The following is a 17504-nucleotide window of genomic DNA, read 5'->3' as shown; positions in this document are numbered from 1 at the left end:
TCTTTAGTGTATTTGGTACAACAAACATATACTATGGGCATTTATTGGAAATTACAAGCAGAATCTGACATGATACACTGTAACTGGAATGTCATAAAACCAGCAAGGGGGAGCATTTCTAACAGTAGTCTATTGTTACTGTCAGAATTGTAGGAAAGAGTCCTTTAACGTAGTGACATAAAGAAATAATACTATTTATCCAATTATATATATATATATATATATATATATATATATATATATATATATATATATATATATATATATATATATACACACACACACACATCCAGTTTACAAAATATATATATATACACACATCTAGTTAACAACATCGCTTTCGTATAACCTTGAAAATGGCAGCACAAGGTATAGAAAGACTAGGAACCCCAGCCAATATGAAGATTATTACATAAATCCAGGGTGAGTAGGGCTTCTGCTCCAAAGTAGGAAATTTTTCCTGCAATACAAAGAGATGAGAAGAGATTGTCAGGCTTTATATAACTCCTGTCTATGAAGCATTTCTTCCCTGACCACTAGGGATGCATGAGTCACGTCGGTGTTTAATACGTAAGTCACTCTGAAAGAGTGTCTGCTAAATGATTAAATGTAAGTGTACTGTAGGTAGTATTTACCACACCCACTCTAAGTAGTTTCAACCACAGCCACTCATGGAATGAGATCACATGGCAATTTAACTTACAAACTTAACACGTGTCATGTTATTCTTTAAGCTCTTAGGAAATGTATCAAGCAGGTTATGAGTAACTTTACCGATTCAGGGTCCCAGGCGATGTAAAAGAGTTCCTTGGAGATGGTGGTAACAAAATAGAAGAGGAAGATAACCAGCATGATGAGGGGGCTGATAAATCTCCATGTGGCCTGCCAGAAGATATTGGGTTTATGGCCGATCATGAAGACCAGGTCCTGATTGAACCTGGTGGGAGAGGACATTGGTTGGTCAGAGATTTGATGACACTCAATTGTGCAGTAGTTTTGCTTTCACTGAGATTTTTTTAAACCATGTCTGCTGTAATTTTCACACCACAGTCTTTCTCTTTAAGTACTCCACAGACAAAAATAATAGGTATTGGCTATTATACCAAGGCATGAAAAATAATAGGGTATGGAACAAAGGTGTTCCAGAAAGGCATGTAAAAAGAAAACAAAATCAGAGGAAATGGCCTTTCACTTACTTATCTATTCCATAAATATACACCACTCCAACCATCTCACAGAAGGCAATAATGAGTAGAGGGATAGAACCAGCAAAATTGTCAAAGAGTGCCAGCCAGTAATTCCCTGACCCTTGGACGAATATTAACGCAATGAAAAAACACACCACGCAGGTCACTCCTGAAAAAGAAATCCCAATGTGTTACTTTAATACCATTTAACAAAAACAACAATGAGCATCTTTTACTATTAATGTGTGACTAATGATCTGTCTCTGAATACTGCACCTGTGATGACTTCTTTAGGCCAATGTTTGGGGAAGACCTTTAAATCCTGCAAAGGCACCAGGACCCCTTCAATGTTTCCAAACATGGAGGACAGGCCAAGGCAGAAGAGCATGACAAAGAATAGGACAGACCAGAGTGGAGACAAAGGCATCTTGGTGATGGCCTCAGTGAAGACAATAAAGGCCAGGCCTGTGCCCTCTACACCCTGTTTAACAAGACAAGTCTCTATATTATATCATGCCTTAAACATAAAGATAGAAATTAGATCTCAAATCTGTGATAAACAAGGTGAAATCCATGAACATGAAGAGAGAAAAGAGGATTTTACCTCACTGAGGAATGTGTCCAGGTTGCAGGTCTGAAGACTTAGATCCTGAATGATGCTGGGGTATGTGTTGTTAAGCTCTTGAAAAACTTGATTGTAGTTACTTTCAGTGATGTTTGCTTCTGGAAGGTCAAATGTGTTCAGCAAAGTCATAATGTTTCTGCAGGGCAGATTTAGAGCACATTATTAGATAACTTCTTATCCAGGTTCAGATATCTGCTTGCAAGGGAATAAGTCTTATAAGTACGTACGTTGCTATACAGTCATCGTATCTTTCCGTGGCTCTGAAACCGATGATGGTGTAGATTACAGTGGCAGCAAAGATTGAGGTGAAGGCATTGATGATGGAAATGATCACGGCATCTTGCTCACAGTTGTTACTGAAAGATGAAGATATGTACCTTAAGTCCCAATACTGGGGAGTGGGTAACATTTAACATATTTTTCAGCAGTTGCCTCTACCTTTAGAAATGCTGATCAATTGCTGTCACTTGTTAACTTACTGTACTGAGTTGTAGCTGGAGAAGGAGATAAGGCCACCAAACGCCAGTGAGAAGGAATAGAATACCTGAGCACCTGCATCCAGCCAGGTTGATGGATTTGCTAACTCATTGAGCTACAAACACACACACACACACACACACACACACACACACACACACACACACACACACACACACACACACACACACACACACACACACACACACACACATTTTCCTAGGATACATGACTACAATATGTAGCAATATAGCAAATCATGGTAATTGCAATGTTCACTAAATGGAACTTCAGTAACCAAAGACAGTGATTTTCTTATACTTACATCTGGTGTAAAAAGAAATATAATCCCATTGACGGAGCCTTTCAGAGTCAACCCTCTGATTAGGAAAATGGTAAGAACCACATAGGGTAATGTAGAGGTCACATATACTGCCTTGGAAGGAGATATAAAGAGTTCCTTTTTAGTTCCAGTAATATCAGATATAAAGCTGATTCAATTTGCAGATATACAATTCCTCGCTAGAACCATACGTTTGGTACAATTGTCAATTAAGCAATAAGCATTTATTAGTCATAGCTTCATTGTGCACATCTTTATTGCATGCATTTCAATGCATCCGCCTGTTTTAACAGCATACCATCTCTATTTCCATTGCAATAAACATAAAAATTAATGACTTTATGAGTCATTATTCTTACACAACAATATTATTAAATTTTATAGGACGTACAGTAGTAAAATACTATAAAAGTCAAAAACATCTATTATATGGTTGTCCCATATAACATGCTTCATAATTTTTTGAAGTACACAGCATTTTTGTAGAAAATGTACATAGTGTATTTGAGCTTAAATGTGCTTTCATACTTAAAAAGAAGTTACTTGCTTAAACATGATGAGATCTTAATGTTCTCACAAACATTTTCTGATGACTAGACTGGCACTTACCTTTTATAGCACTCTGTCTGTACTGTATTTTAAAACTACTGATAGAGTTGATAAAGGCTCTTATGTAATATGAAGTATGTGTACCTTTTAGATAAAGGCCTCTAATTTTCAGCACTTAGTTTTTAGATTTTAATTCGATTAAATTAGAAGGTTGAGCTGTTAAGATTAACAGTGCAGGTCAAGCTGTCAGGTCTGAGAATCAGTAATAAAGACACAGGAAAAGGAAACTACAGACAGAATCTATTTTAAAAAATGTTTTCACAATCACCACAAGCTGGTCTATCAGCTCTACCCTGGCATGAAGCATTTTATATAAGCTTTTAAACAGCACTTATTAGTTTATCCTATCAGAAACAAAATACCTTGCCAGTGGTCTCTATTCCACGGATACAGCAGACATAGAGTACAGCCCAGGCAGAGATTAGACACAGCACCATCCACCACTTTAGTCCTCCTGATTCATCTATAGTTGTTGTTGTGTCCAGCGTCTTTCTGTACCAAAAATAATCCACAGGGGAGCTCCTCTCACATTCTGACACCAAACCTGTCAATGTTGTCATGGTTACAGTAAGTGAAGTGGTACACATGCTCAGAATTATGAGCACAGAATATTATATGACCTAGTACTGGTTTAAGGATATTCGATAGGTTGAAGAAACGTAAAGGAACGTTTTAAGAACGTTTCATTAGACAAATTCTGTATCCAGATTGGAAATGAAAATGTGGCTTTCTCTAATCACAATTATCTTCTGTACCTGTTCTATTTGCATTGACGGGGCACTGGCTCCATGGTAGCGGGTCCTGGAATGAGTTAAAGAAGTACCACATGACCCAGGCAATTATAGTGTTGTAGTAGAGGCTTACCAACAGAGACACACACATGGACGCAATTCCTGTGGAAAGAAGAACATGATGTACGATATTTATTATTACACAAAGATTTGAAGATTTAGCTCAACAATTACTGCTTATCTATAGTGGTGTTTTATTGCTGCTGTAAATATTTAACTTTTCCAAGTAGGATCACTCTAGTTGGTGGTAATGAATTTCAACTAACCTACTCCTGTCATGTATGGGCTAATGGACCTCCAGACCCCCACACTGCCTTTCCTCAAACGCTGTCCAATGGCGAACTCCAGGTGAAGAAGTGGAATGCCCTCAAACACGAGCAGTATCAGGAAAGGAATCATAAAGGCTCCTGAAAGGGGACAAATGAACAGAAAACTGTAATTAAGTGCACCACTTGTATAAATCTTTATTCTGGCTGTTTTGAAAATCCCAGTAATGCACTATACACATTTAGGAAGCATTTGTGTAGCAGTGTTGGGTATGGGGTAACTCAATGCCACTATCTGTATCTGTATCTGTTTAGTGCTCTAGATAGTCATATCTGTATCTGTATATTAAATGAAACTGATATACAGTAAGTGTGGTCTAAACAGAAAAGTACAAAGGATTATTTTTGTTTGTTAATACATGCCTTATCTAAAGAATTCACCTGATTATATTTCCCTGAATTTAGGACATAATGAAACTAGTAGTCTAATGTAAATCATGATCAGTCAGTTACTAAAGATGTTGCCTCCAGCTTGGCTTGTTAGGGATAAATATAATTTTTTAAGTTAAAATTTTATCATTTATTATTCATATTTTCCATGTTCCTGTAATGCTGCTTTGTGACAATGTCCATTTTTAAAAGTGAATTGAATTGAATCGAATGCTGTAAATATGTCAGTGTAAATACACCATCCGTGTACATTAATAAATGAGGTCTTTCTTTGTCCCACAAACTTCACAGCTTTTATTTTTTAAAAGTGCTCTTATTTATATCTGTGTATACTGTACAAACTCCCTGCCCACTTTATTAGAAACAACTGTACACCGACATATTTGTGCAGATACTTAAGAAGTGCAATTAAACAAATATCATGCAGATACAGGTCGTAAGCTTCAGTATGCATGTTCACATCAAACCTCAGAATGAAGAAAAAGTGTGCTTGGCTGTTTAGATGTTTAGACCTGCATGAATGATCAGGTGTACATTATAAATTATCAAAATGCCATATTATCTGTTATTAAAGAGTGTGTGTTGGGCCAACTTAAAATTCCACAGCACGGCCGACTCTGAATGTGTGCACTACGGTAGTTTTGTTCACAATTTGAATACACTGAGGTCATTCAAAGGAGGTATATACAGGAATAGCTATGACATGGCACTCTTATCAGCCTTTTTAACAAGCTGTACCAACTTGAACATACTGTTCTCTAACAAAGCACATTCTGGGCTTAGAGTTTCACACACTCAATAAAATGTGATAATGGTTTTTACTCCGTTAACTGATGTGCTTTTCTTAAGATGCTCACACAGGTGATGAAAGATTAAAGCAGGTCTATTAAGTAACATACCCATGCATGAGAATATTCCATTCTAAAGTTTTGTATCTTTTGTCCTTTACTGTTGTATGCAGTGCAGATTTTCCTAGGAAGAGTGAGTCCATGAAGATGATACTGATAGTTAAACCACAGTGAAGTTAATATAATATGAAGGGGTCATTGGTACTGTGACTTTTCCCGACTAGTATTTGGCCGTGAGCCTTATAGACTGCTGCTGTTGTAAATCGCACATTAAAAGGTACGAGTCTGACAAGAAACCTATAAACCAAGAAACGTAGATACCAAGATCTACCAGGGAGATTAAAAAGACCTTTGGCTAATGTTTAAGAGAATGTTTATGATAATACTAACTTACATTTTCACACTAGTGCTAAACTGGCAAAAATATTTAGAATATACAGAAAATGTCTATATGGGATGAAACCACTATATGGGCAAAATATGGGCACTATAACCGTATTTTGAAAACCACTATATGGGCACCCGCTCGATCACATCTATATATGCTTGTTAAATATTCCATAGCTCTTATAAAAACATCCACACAAGCATTTTGTGAAGGCTTCCTCTAGATTTTCAACCCAAAATTGATAAATGAGGTTCATGCCACTTAGTTCCTGGAGAGGGAAATCGTACTGCTACCGAATAATAAGGTCCTATACAGTTGTCTTTTGGCAACAGTTTGGGAAAAACCAATATGTATTGGTTAGGCTGTTCACATACCATTGGCCATGACGTGTGACTTGGCATTTGGATATTTTGTTAAAAATGATTTACTAAATGCATATATAACAAAAATTAGACACACCAAACATGTTACAATTTACAAAAATGCATCACTGTTAATTAATCATTTATCAGCCAAGCTGTTTCTGATGACTTTTCACAGAAAATTTAGAAAGTGTGATGCATTAACTAAGTTTTGCTTAATGTTTGAGAAATCTGACCATGAGATGGTTAACGTTTAATTATCCGAGTAAACAAAAATACAGCAGTTAAACTTTGTAATAACTTATGGATTGACCAGGAAAGTGGGCAGTATAACAAGGGGCTGTTTTTAGGTCCGGACACTATTTTAGGGAAACCAGTGTGAATCATTTAACAGCGGCTCTGTTTTATTTAGACAAAAAACTCTCTAATGCTTAAAGGTAATGCTGAACCATCATTTCTCACTAAAATCCAGTTCACTTTTTTAACAGATATCACCGTTGTGACCTTTCTGGCTTTTTAATTGCATATCATTGTATTATTTGAGTTTTGTTTGGTTTGAAATATTTGAAGATTTTGTGGATTCCTAAAATAGCTTTCCATTAAAAATACCTGCGCACTTCTTATCTTATTTTACACTACTATCATGTACTAGGAGTCCAAATATGCAGCAAGAGAGAAATGTGAGGCATATAACAGGTTGACCTGAACATATTCATCTTTCAGGACACTCCTAAAGAATCCCTGATCTTTCTGTATATCATAACGAGTGTAACTATTAAAAAATTGATCTAAAACACAATCCAGTTTGGAGTGCTATAGATTAGAAAGTAAGCCTTTACCGTGAACATGACACTGAGAAGAGATTAAGAAAAGTTTCCACAAATCAGATATTAAAAAATATCTGGCTAACCCTATTTCATTTCAAGTTTTTAGTTTGAGCAACTTCACTAAGAAAACTCTTCATTATATATCCTGAAAGACAACGACTAATCACAGAGGACTACAGTCTCAGTTAAATATTATAAATGTATATTCTATGCTAAAATGCCACTTATAAGGTAATGGGATAAAAGATATATTCTCACCTCCCCCATGGCTCTGACACAAGTAGGGGAAGCGCCACACATTACCAAGTCCCACACAGAAGCCCACACAAGTCAGCATATACTGGGTTTTGTTGTCCCATTGTGGCCTGTCCCCTGCCTCCTCAATCTCCAGCTTCTCCAGCTGTTCGTGGCTCAGGATCCGATCATCCAGGCCCGGGTTGGGGATCTTCAGCTTCATTGTCCTGCTCAATTCCTGTTGTTTCTCTCTAGGTCCTGGTTCTTAGTAATTTCTCACTGGCAGCTGAGATGTATGTGAACTGGATCTGGGGGGGACTTTGACTAATGGGGCAGGCGTTTTAGAGAAAGGTGAATAAATATGGTGAACTTTAGCACAACATCAGCTCATGGCATGTGTACGCTACCATCAAAAGGGGAATGTGTCATGTCAGCTAGATAAAGGGAACATCTGACAGAGCCTGATGTGTGACAATAATTAGTGTCATCATATCCACCTGCGTAAGCAGACAGGTGCATACACCTCTAAACATCTAAACGGTTAATAAATGAAGATAAAAATCTTTATATCACTTGAGTAGAAACTTTAAAAAGGGTCCAACATCCAGGTAATTTATCCAGGAAACTTTATGCACATATGCGTACGCGCGCACACACACACACACACACACACACACACACACACACACACACACGCACATCCACACACACAGATTTTTTGAAGACATGCAGTGTTGTTTATTTGAGTACTGTCTTTTCATGCAAATTTATCATATTGGACAAATTATATAATAAAAATCATCAAAGTCATAGGTCGTATTCAAATTCATAGCTATTTGGTGTGCTAATTTGAAGTTTATACCAGTTAGCATATCAAGGGATTTAGCTCCTTAAATTCCCAGCTTAATATATATTTTAAAAACAGTGATGTGTGATGGCTGTGAACAGTCACGGCTAAGTACAGTGACCCATACTCAGAATTCGTTCTCTGCATTTAACCCATCCAAAGTGCACACACACAGCAGTGAACACACACACCGTGAACACACACCCGGAGCAGTGGGCAGCCATTTATGCTGCGGCGCCCGGGGAGCAGTTGGGGGGGTTCGGTGCCTTGCTCAGTCGCGGCCGGCCTGAGACTCGAACCCACAACCTTCGGGTTACGAGTCAGACTCTCTAACCATTAGGCCACGACTGCCCCCACATTAGGCCATGACTGCCCCCACTTTTAAGCTTATTCATCAAATACACTGAAACCCAGTAGACAGAGTAGGACAGTGGGGGCTTAAGCAGTTATGCTCTGGGATTTTAAACAGTGATTCAAGCTTCAGCACTGCCAAGCTGCCACTGTTGGGCCCCTGAGCAAAGCCTTTAACCCTCACTGCTCCAGGAACTCTGTATCATGGCTGACCCTGCTCTCTGACAGACCAAAAAAGACAAAAAGTCGGGATATGTGAAGAAGAAATTTCACTGTGCTGTAATGTACAGTATATGTGACAAATAAAGGCTTCTATTCTAAAACAGCAACATATCCCCCTGTCATACCGGGCATTTGTTGGGCACAGTGGGCCAGCTGGGACTTTGTACAGTCCTGGTTAAATTCAAAACCATTATAAGAACTATGCTAAACATTGCATTGTACTTTATCAGTTACGATGTATTCATTTGTTCCCTTACAATCAAAAGGGCCAATCAGATGTTATCATTTTGTCTAAAGGTCAATAGTGTGTTATACAAGTCTACTGGAAATTGTAAATTAGAGATAGCATAAGTGTGATGTCTCTATAAGGGGGTTGTGAAGATGCTCCAAACAAAAAATATGTAAATAAATATATTTCATTTGAATTGCATAGATTCCAGTCATTATTATCAGTAGCATATTTGGGCCTGGTATATTTTCCTAAAGAAATATTTTAGTAGAACTTACACAGGCTTTAATGTTTATTCATTTGCATTCATACTTCTTACTTAATATCTGTTACACCATCTTTATGCCTTACTCCAAAGTCTATAACAGGAAGCCTAGTAATTATTTTGGCTTTGTAGAAGCCAACGTTTTCCTATTTAAGCTTAAACAAAAATTTATCAAGAGTAACTCCTCCTAGGGCTTTCGAGCCACATGCACCAAATTCGGATATGTTGTAGAGCCTGGTCTGAAGTATGTTGCAGTTACTTTTCTAAGCGATCTGAGTACCAGTACTTCCAGTACCGAGTCTCAAATTGGCCTTTTCCCCCATAGAATCCCATTATAAACTATAAAGGTTTATAACTCGGCAAGCTTTCGAACTATCTACACCAAACTCGGCCAGCTCCTTTAGGGTGATAGTCTGAACAAAGTCGGTGTACCGACTGGCCTTTCCGTTGTCCCCGCAGCCCCGCCCACAATATATGCAAAATCAAAAAACTTTTTACAACATGGACATGTGACATATTAAAACACTCAGAACAATGAGGGGAATTTCTTGACTGGTATTCTGATGACGTCACATGACGTCACGTGATGTCATGTGAAAATTAAAAATTTGCACAACGTGGACTTGTGACATATCAAAACACTCAGCATGATGAGTAGAACTGCCTCACATGTATTCTGGTCACATCACGTGACATCACATAAAAAAAAAAAAATTAACACAACATGGACATGTGACATATCAAAACACTCAGCCCAATGTGGGGAACTTTCTCAGGAGTATTCGTATGACGTCACATGCACGTCTCCACTTACCTCCAAATGTTTTGGCACCTTAGCTTTCTGTCTACTTGCTTCCAAAAGTAACACTGACCCTTGTGTCCACTCGCCTCCAAAAAGCACCGGCCTTTGCGAATACTTGCATCGTCAAAACCAACATCAAAGTTTGTCGCGACGAACTTTACAAATCTAGTTCCTTTTGAAATTATACATAATTTCTGTAAAACCATTTGACTGTTGAAGCAAAATTTTAAATGGGAAAAAACAAGGATATAATACATTTGGAAATGAAGGCTTCCACTCAATGTTTTGTTCTAGTAGGCTAGGAATTCTGTCATTATTGCCACATTATAACGCCATCTCTCAACGGATGTTACTTACTTCATGCTAACATCCTTTTGAGTAAGGTGTTTGGAGGTAAGGACGCGTTCCATGGCCTGTAGTTCTGCAGTTTTATAACAGTGTCCTCTAGTGGTTTCAAATGGAGATAAATATATTTGCTGCATCAAAGGCAAGAGAATCAACAGATCATTTTCATTAGATGTTTCAGTTTATTTCCAACTGAAAACTTCATTATACTTTTTGGTGTCATGTAACTGATTAGCAATTTTAAACAACTGAGGTGCAGTCTAAATAGTGTTTTTATCTTAATAATAACTACTAGCTATATAAATCAATTATTTGCAAAGGATAGACAACCTGTGTACATCATTCATATTATTAAATTCATGCATAAAAAAATCTAGAATGGTAATTTCCCCATAGCTTTTAAAATAATATTGTTGTACATCATTATTTGCCCATCAACTTACCACAGATTCTGGTCACATTTTAATCAGAGGCTACTAAATAAAACATACAGAATCAGTAGTGAAATACGGAATATGCTTCCTTAAGAACTGAAATCATATCATTTCGTGTGGAAATCTGAGATTTACAGCCCCACTAAATACCCATATATTTAATGTAATATTTTCTTTGTTTTTATTTGTTTCTAATCAGAGTTTCTACTCCACGATCAGTGTTCCTCTCATTATGTAATGCCATAAAATGTTCCTCATGTGAGGTCTTCACTGGGGGTACTGTAATCTCCTACTCAGGCTGCACTCCAAGACTTCAAACTCTGTCCCATCCAAGTCAATATTTGTATTAAAGCCTGTATTATGAAAACCTATATTTTCCTGCTTTGGGTATTTTTAGACTTTAAGCAATCAGAGCAAGACAGAGAAAAGTTTAATCTTGAAACTTTATGTGACACAGCTGTGATGGCTGTTGTCTGAAGTGAAGTAGCCTACCCCAGGCGCTGTGAAGGGGGACCACCCACAGCAGCTGTGTGTTCAAATCAGACAAAGTAAACAGTAAAACTCCTAAATTGCATCGGTGGAAGAAGGGGGACGTTTTCACTGCTTAGTCCACTTGTTCGTTATTAAATCGAGATGCTCAGACTTGTTTACATATGTCACTTGCACATTTTGTGGTTACATACCACAGCACAACTTCTCAAGCGTCGACAAACCCACCCGCCTTTTTTAAGTCATTGAAACAGTCACTAAATCTTTCTTATAAGAGTTTCTTATATTGAAATGCAATTTTTATGTTATGTAAAAACATCAGCTTATTATCATGTTTAAAAAATCAAAATCAAAAATCAAAAAATTAACATGGCAGCAGCAAAATGCATAAAATCATGCAGATTCAGTTCAACAGCATAAGGTATTGTTCACATCAGACATCAGAGAAGGGGAAAATGTGATCTCTGTAACTTTATTATTGTACCAGATGACAAGGATTTTCACACAACAGTCACTAGAGTTTATCCAGAATGGTGCAGAAAACAAACAGCATCCTGTGAGTGGAAGGTCTGTAGGCTGAAACACCTTGTTGATGAATTAAACTAGTTACTTCTTACTGATAAGAACAAGAATATGAGGCTATCACAGGTACAAATTCACGGGAGACATGATGGAGATTGCAGAAAGAGGTTTTTTCTTAACTTCAGCTGTCCAGTTTGGTTCTCTCTGTGCCCATGAACACCATCATATTCCTATTTTTGGCTGACTGGAGTCGAACTCAATGTTGTCTTCTGTTGTTGTAGCTTATCCACTTAAAACTTTGATTATTTGTGCATGCTGAGATGCTTTTCTGCTCACCACAGATGTAAAGAGTCATTATATGCGTTGCGATATCCTTCTAACCAATCTTGCCATTTTATTTTTTACCTCTCTTAATAAGAAGGTATTTCCACCCACATAACTGTTGCTTCTGCATGTTTTTTACACCATTCACCCCAAACTCTAGAACCAGCCCGGTCAAAGTCCCTGAGATCACACCTCTTCTTCATTCTGATTCATGATTAACATTGCAAATGTTTCTGGTGTATATCATGTTGTATATACCTCCTTTTCGAGTGTCAGACACATGTGGAAGTTGTCAATCGATGACAGACACAGAGCTAATTCAGGGTAAGTTCCTGATCAAAAGAAAGCCAAAGAAAACATCTATGATGCTGCATTACTGCACTTTCGCTGCCTTTTTTAACATGTTCTTATAGCGAATATCTGACAGATTTTAATAAGGATGACCAGCAGGAGGCGATATTCCAACTTCGGCGATCACAGTAACCACGTGACACTTTTGAAAGTTAAACCCTAATATAATAAATTTAAACATGTAAAGCACGTGGTTTCATTATTAGGATGTGATTTCCGGACATAAATAATATTTTTTTTGGACATAGGATTACATATTGTTCACAAAACCGTATTCGTTACTTATTGACTAATTCATAAATAGAAAAGTAAGTTTTCATTTTGTTCTGAAACAGTTTTTATACAATTCACCATATGACGTCACAAGGGGTTCTTCGTTATTTAGTTCGAAGGTTTCTTGTCTAAGGATCAAATAAAAACTGACTTTATTAAATACTGGTTTGAAATGCAGAGAGTCCCTAAGAGTCTCTATAAATAGGGGATATTAACACATTAATTTTTTTTTTTTGCAAAATATCCCAAATATTGAAATGCCTTAAGTGAAAATTGTATTTATTCTTATGCTTGGATGCCAGGAGGTTGTGGTTGATGCCAAACTAACAAATTACTAACAAATTCCAAAATAGACGCCAACCAACCGAGAAAACACACACACACACACACACACACACACACACGCACAATCCCGTATGAAGGCTTTTTTACACCCTGTACTTACAGCAGGAAAAGCGGTGCGCATGCGCAGTGAAAAAATAGCTCCTTTGCACAAGCAGGCTACCTGCTGTCTGTTACCTGGATTAATTTCAAAATCAAAGAGAGAGAGAGAGAGAGAGAGAGAGAGAGAGAGAGAGAGAGAGAGAGAGAGTGTGTGTGTGTGTGTGTGTGTGTGTGTGTGTGTGTGTGTGTGTGTGCAGCTACTGTCTTACAAATCCACAAGAGCCACAAGAGGGCGCACAAGCTCAGTGTACTGCTGTGTCTGTGCTCGCTGGATGGCCTGAGTCGCACGGAGTCCCAAACTCCAGCAGTCCTTCTCCGCAGACTGTCCTCCTCCTCCTGCGTGTCTGTCCTCCTCCTGCGTGTCTGTCCTCCTGCGTCTCAGCGCAATGTCCTCGGACACCCAGCTTCGCTTCTCGCTGGACACTAAACCACTCCTAGAACTTTAGGAGATCCAAAGGGAGCCCAGTGGGTCGCGATATTTCAGATGCATTTTTTATTTGTATTTTTTTGCATGTATTTTTAATTATTATTATTTATTTTTTTACATTGCGGATGTCGGGTTCATCCCTGCGGCACTTATGATGACGGGACGGAGCGCGCAGATCAGCGCGTAATGACAGCGCGCGCCTGACGCATGCTTTCCTACTGCAAGCCGCTATAAGCGCGCACTGCGACGAAGACTTCTCTCCCCCCTCTCTCCCTCTCCACCACCCTTCTCTCCTTCTCCCTGGCGCTCTTTTACTTGCGGACTTACTCCTAAGCCTCCTTGCATGGATGTAGGCTACCATGGCTACGTTTGTGTGCAGGGTGCAGTTTCTAGACGACACCGATCCGTTCAACAGCACCAATTTCCCGGAACCTACTCGACCACCGCTCTTCACCTTCAGAGAGGACATCCAGCTCATCAACCAGCTCGCCGGAGTGCACAGACTCCTCAAAGCGCCGCAGAAGGTAATCACACATCTGTTTACTCTCAGTGCGACCTGATTGCATAATGTGTGAATAGAAATGTCCAATAAATCAACCAATAAAGCGTGTGGAGATAAGATGAGAGAAGAATATATAGGAATCTCTGCTGAAGTTGCTGATGGAGAGAATACTGCAGAGGCAGCACAAGATGCTGCAGTCTGAAATTGGCACCTATATATCCTGGATATAACATTGTCATTAACATTATATAGACCATGCAATATGCATTGCCATATTAAGACAACATACTCAAGATGTGAGACAGGATTAATTATTTGGACTAAGATTATTTACATGGGGGGGGCATGAGTCATCAAAATACCCACAGAAACCCTGTTTAGGTATGTCAAAGGTTTACTGAATGTGTTTATTTGTTTTAATGATAGGATTCTCATAGATCAAGGATTTTTCAGGTTGAATATCAGTATCACATGACACTACCGCATCGACTAGGCTTTACCTATCAACAGTACATAATGCACAAGTCATGACCACACACCAGTTGTTGTTGAAGTGTTTCACTTTTACTGCTCTTACTAAATAAACAACTGCTTCATCGCAGGTTACTCATTGGGATATGACCATCTATAGTGGGTTTGGGTAAAGTCCTATCATAGTTATCTTTTGTATTCCATTGTTGTAGGTATCATTACTGTGCTACCTGGAATAAACAAATCAAAATAGCCCAAGGACTCGGCACAAACGAGAATACCTCTGCTCTTATCCAAACCACTCTCTGACTGCAGCCCCATTCTAGACCATTTTCAGCACATAAACAAAGCATTATTTCGTGAGCTTGGTTTAGGAGTGGTGCTGTTGTGGCCATGTGGAATGCTCGGCAGCTGAGGGCCATGCTTGGGTGGTAGAAGTATGTGATGTCCATACACTCAGGAATCTCCAGCTGTCATTGACTCTATTAATGCTATCCAGGTTGTTAGACGAACATACCTTACTAGGTGATTGACATATCCATAACTACCAGTCATTATATAGCATCACTTTGTCAGTATTGGTAAATTCTTTAAAAAAAACAACTCTGGAATGGGGAATTCTAGCACTGTCCTCTATATAGAGAGAGAAAAGTTGTTGTGAGTGAGAACATGCTGTGAGTCTTACACATACCATAATGAAACACTTCCTATTATGCAGTTGCATGTCCAAAATTCAAAGTGGGATAATCTTCATAACATCTCATCTAACAGACACACACAGAGTTGTTGCTGTGCAGTGGAATGGATTTGCATTCCATTGCTGGTGTACCAACCTGAGATATGGTGCAAAATTCTTTGTAGCGTATCGAGTCACTCACGACATTGGAAAGGTTCCAAATGAAGGTTTTTCTGATTTTTCTCATTTTGCCATGTTTGTTAGACAGTTGGCATGGTCATGCAGATATCATGCAGATACCATTTTTCTAGCTGTGAAGTTACAGGTCATGTCATAGCTTGTCCACTTATCATCATTTTGGATGGATAGCTCTTTGTCTCTCAGTAGAATTATTCTTTGAATACTTCACAGCTTTGACTATGTAGGTTTCCTTAAGTAAAGTGTGAAATCGAATGATGGCTATGATGCAGGCATACACTCTAGATGGGAGTCCAACATGGGCCAATGCAAGCACACACAACGCACAAATTCACAATTTGGGGCAATTAAGTTTGGTAGATTTTCTCAATGGCATTTTTTGGGAGGTGGGAGGAAATTGGGGCTCCCAGAGGAAACCCACACGGACACATATTTTATGTTAATAACAGACATGATGCACCTAGCATGGCCACATGCTTTGGTTGTCTGCATCAGAAAGTGGTAGCTTAGTGGTTAAGGCATTGGACTATTGAGCATTTGGCAAATTCTGTAAATGTAAATGCATTACTATATGCGCAGAGAAAATAGCAAAGACTTGAAAACCGTCCCTACTGCAGTTCTTTATATTTCCCACTAAGTCTTGGTTATGATGTAATTCCTTAAATGTCTATGCATTCTATCTCCTTGTGCCAATTTGTGACCATCACCTAGTTGTAGGCTACAGTACGTCTCTGTTTCGGAGGCAGATACATCATTAACAACTTTCCAAATGTTTCGAGAGGAAGTCTAAGTACAGTATATCACTAAAGGACCTTTTGATTGTGGGAATTTGCATGCTCCACACAGCTGATGTGTTTATATTTTACATATACACGCCAAGCACCTGTGTTCATTTATCTTTAGTCTCCAAAGCTGCTGAAAGAGAATTTTCAGCACTGCTTTGGCCCCGTGTTCAGTTGAGGCTTTTGAGTGCTTTCCAAAGCCAATCATATCCTCTGTCATCTTGGTTTGGCTTTGGGCTAAAGAATTAAGGCATCATTGACCGACTTGTGATCTGCTGTAGATGCTATATATTGACTTAAACCCTTAAGAAAAGCACATCTAGTTTGATAAATAAATTAGTTTGGAACTTTAATCTTGAATGTCTACGTGCCAAGTATACACAACATGTTGCACCCAACCTAATTGTGCAGGATTCTTTAATCCTGTTAACCAAAGACTGTATAATGCCTCCTTAAAACTCTTCTGTTCTTCCTGACCACAACCAGGATCTGACTCATTTGGCTAACCAGTAGTCTCCTAATTCAGCATTTCTTCTCAAAATTGCTAGCGATGAGAAGCTGGCAACAGCTAAGAATGCACCATCCCAAACCAAACATGGTAAAAAAAACGATTTTCTATCCTCAATCCTCTGCAATTCAGCACTCAGCACAGAGAATCATGCAGCTAACACAAAGCAGAGCAGTGCAGAGGAAAAAGGTCTGCGGTGCCCAGGCAGGCCAATACGATGAGCTCACACGATAGCTAAGCGTTTAGCATCTGCTTGTCAGTGAACCAGTTGGCCTTGTCGATCTGAAAACAATCTATGGTTGCCATATTTGTTTGTTGTCTCTTGAGAGGTAATATCTACTCTGCAGTTATTTTTACTCTTCACTGCTTTCCATGACATGGAAAGTTTAATTAGGGTTTTGTTAGGCTAGCAATTACATGACCCATGGCTAGTTGTTTTTTATTCTGTTTTGTTTTCTGTTCTCCTTGCTATAGATATACATCCGACGTACTACCAACTGTGTGTTTTATCCTCAACATACAGTACTTTCTTCATAGCATGCACCAAAGAATACAATGTGCACTGAGAGGCTTTCTTAGCATCAAGGTCAGATTCAGGGTTCTCCCAGGTGGTGTTTTATGAAATAGCCCCCTCC

The 17504-nt window shown here is 38.6% G+C and overlaps 2 protein-coding genes across 9 annotated transcripts in view; one reads left to right on the top strand and one right to left on the bottom strand.

Annotated features, from left to right (window-relative positions):
* Window positions 1-27: 27 nt before the first annotated feature.
* slc6a19b (solute carrier family 6 member 19b) lies at window positions 28-7823 on the bottom strand. 2 transcript variants are annotated; one of them, XM_027148796.2, is made up of 12 exons: window positions 7432-7823; window positions 4299-4439; window positions 3997-4134; window positions 3604-3785; window positions 2615-2725; window positions 2292-2404; window positions 2040-2168; window positions 1792-1948; window positions 1464-1668; window positions 1197-1356; window positions 775-937; window positions 28-460 (listed from the first exon to the last, which is right to left on the bottom strand). In XM_027148796.2, the coding sequence occupies exons 1-12, from the start codon at window positions 7628-7630 to the stop codon at window positions 326-328; spliced, it is 1833 nt and encodes a 610-aa protein (XP_027004597.1). In that variant the 5' UTR covers window positions 7631-7823; the 3' UTR covers window positions 28-325. The 2 variants fall into 2 exon arrangements, with proteins under 2 accessions (XP_027004597.1, XP_047666792.1); XM_047810836.1 differs by lacking the exon at window positions 7432-7823 and adding an exon at window positions 5648-5666.
* A 5824-nt stretch (window positions 7824-13647) lies between these two features.
* fhod3b (formin homology 2 domain containing 3b) overlaps window positions 13648-17504 on the top strand; it is a 118129-nt gene continuing 114272 nt past the window's right edge. For all 7 annotated transcript variants that reach the window (XM_047810736.1, XM_047810734.1, XM_047810735.1 and 4 more), the window contains exon 1: window positions 13648-14256. In XM_047810736.1, coding sequence (XP_047666692.1) covers window positions 14092-14256 — 165 coding nt within the window. In that variant the 5' untranslated portion in view covers window positions 13648-14091. The remainder of the gene's footprint in view (window positions 14257-17504) is intronic.

The sequence above is a fragment of the Tachysurus fulvidraco genome, chromosome 3, assembly GCF_022655615.1.
Source record: "Tachysurus fulvidraco isolate hzauxx_2018 chromosome 3, HZAU_PFXX_2.0, whole genome shotgun sequence".
NCBI classification, from domain to species: Eukaryota; Metazoa; Chordata; class Actinopteri; order Siluriformes; family Bagridae; genus Tachysurus; species Tachysurus fulvidraco.
This window is presented reverse-complemented; position numbering and strand designations above follow the sequence as displayed.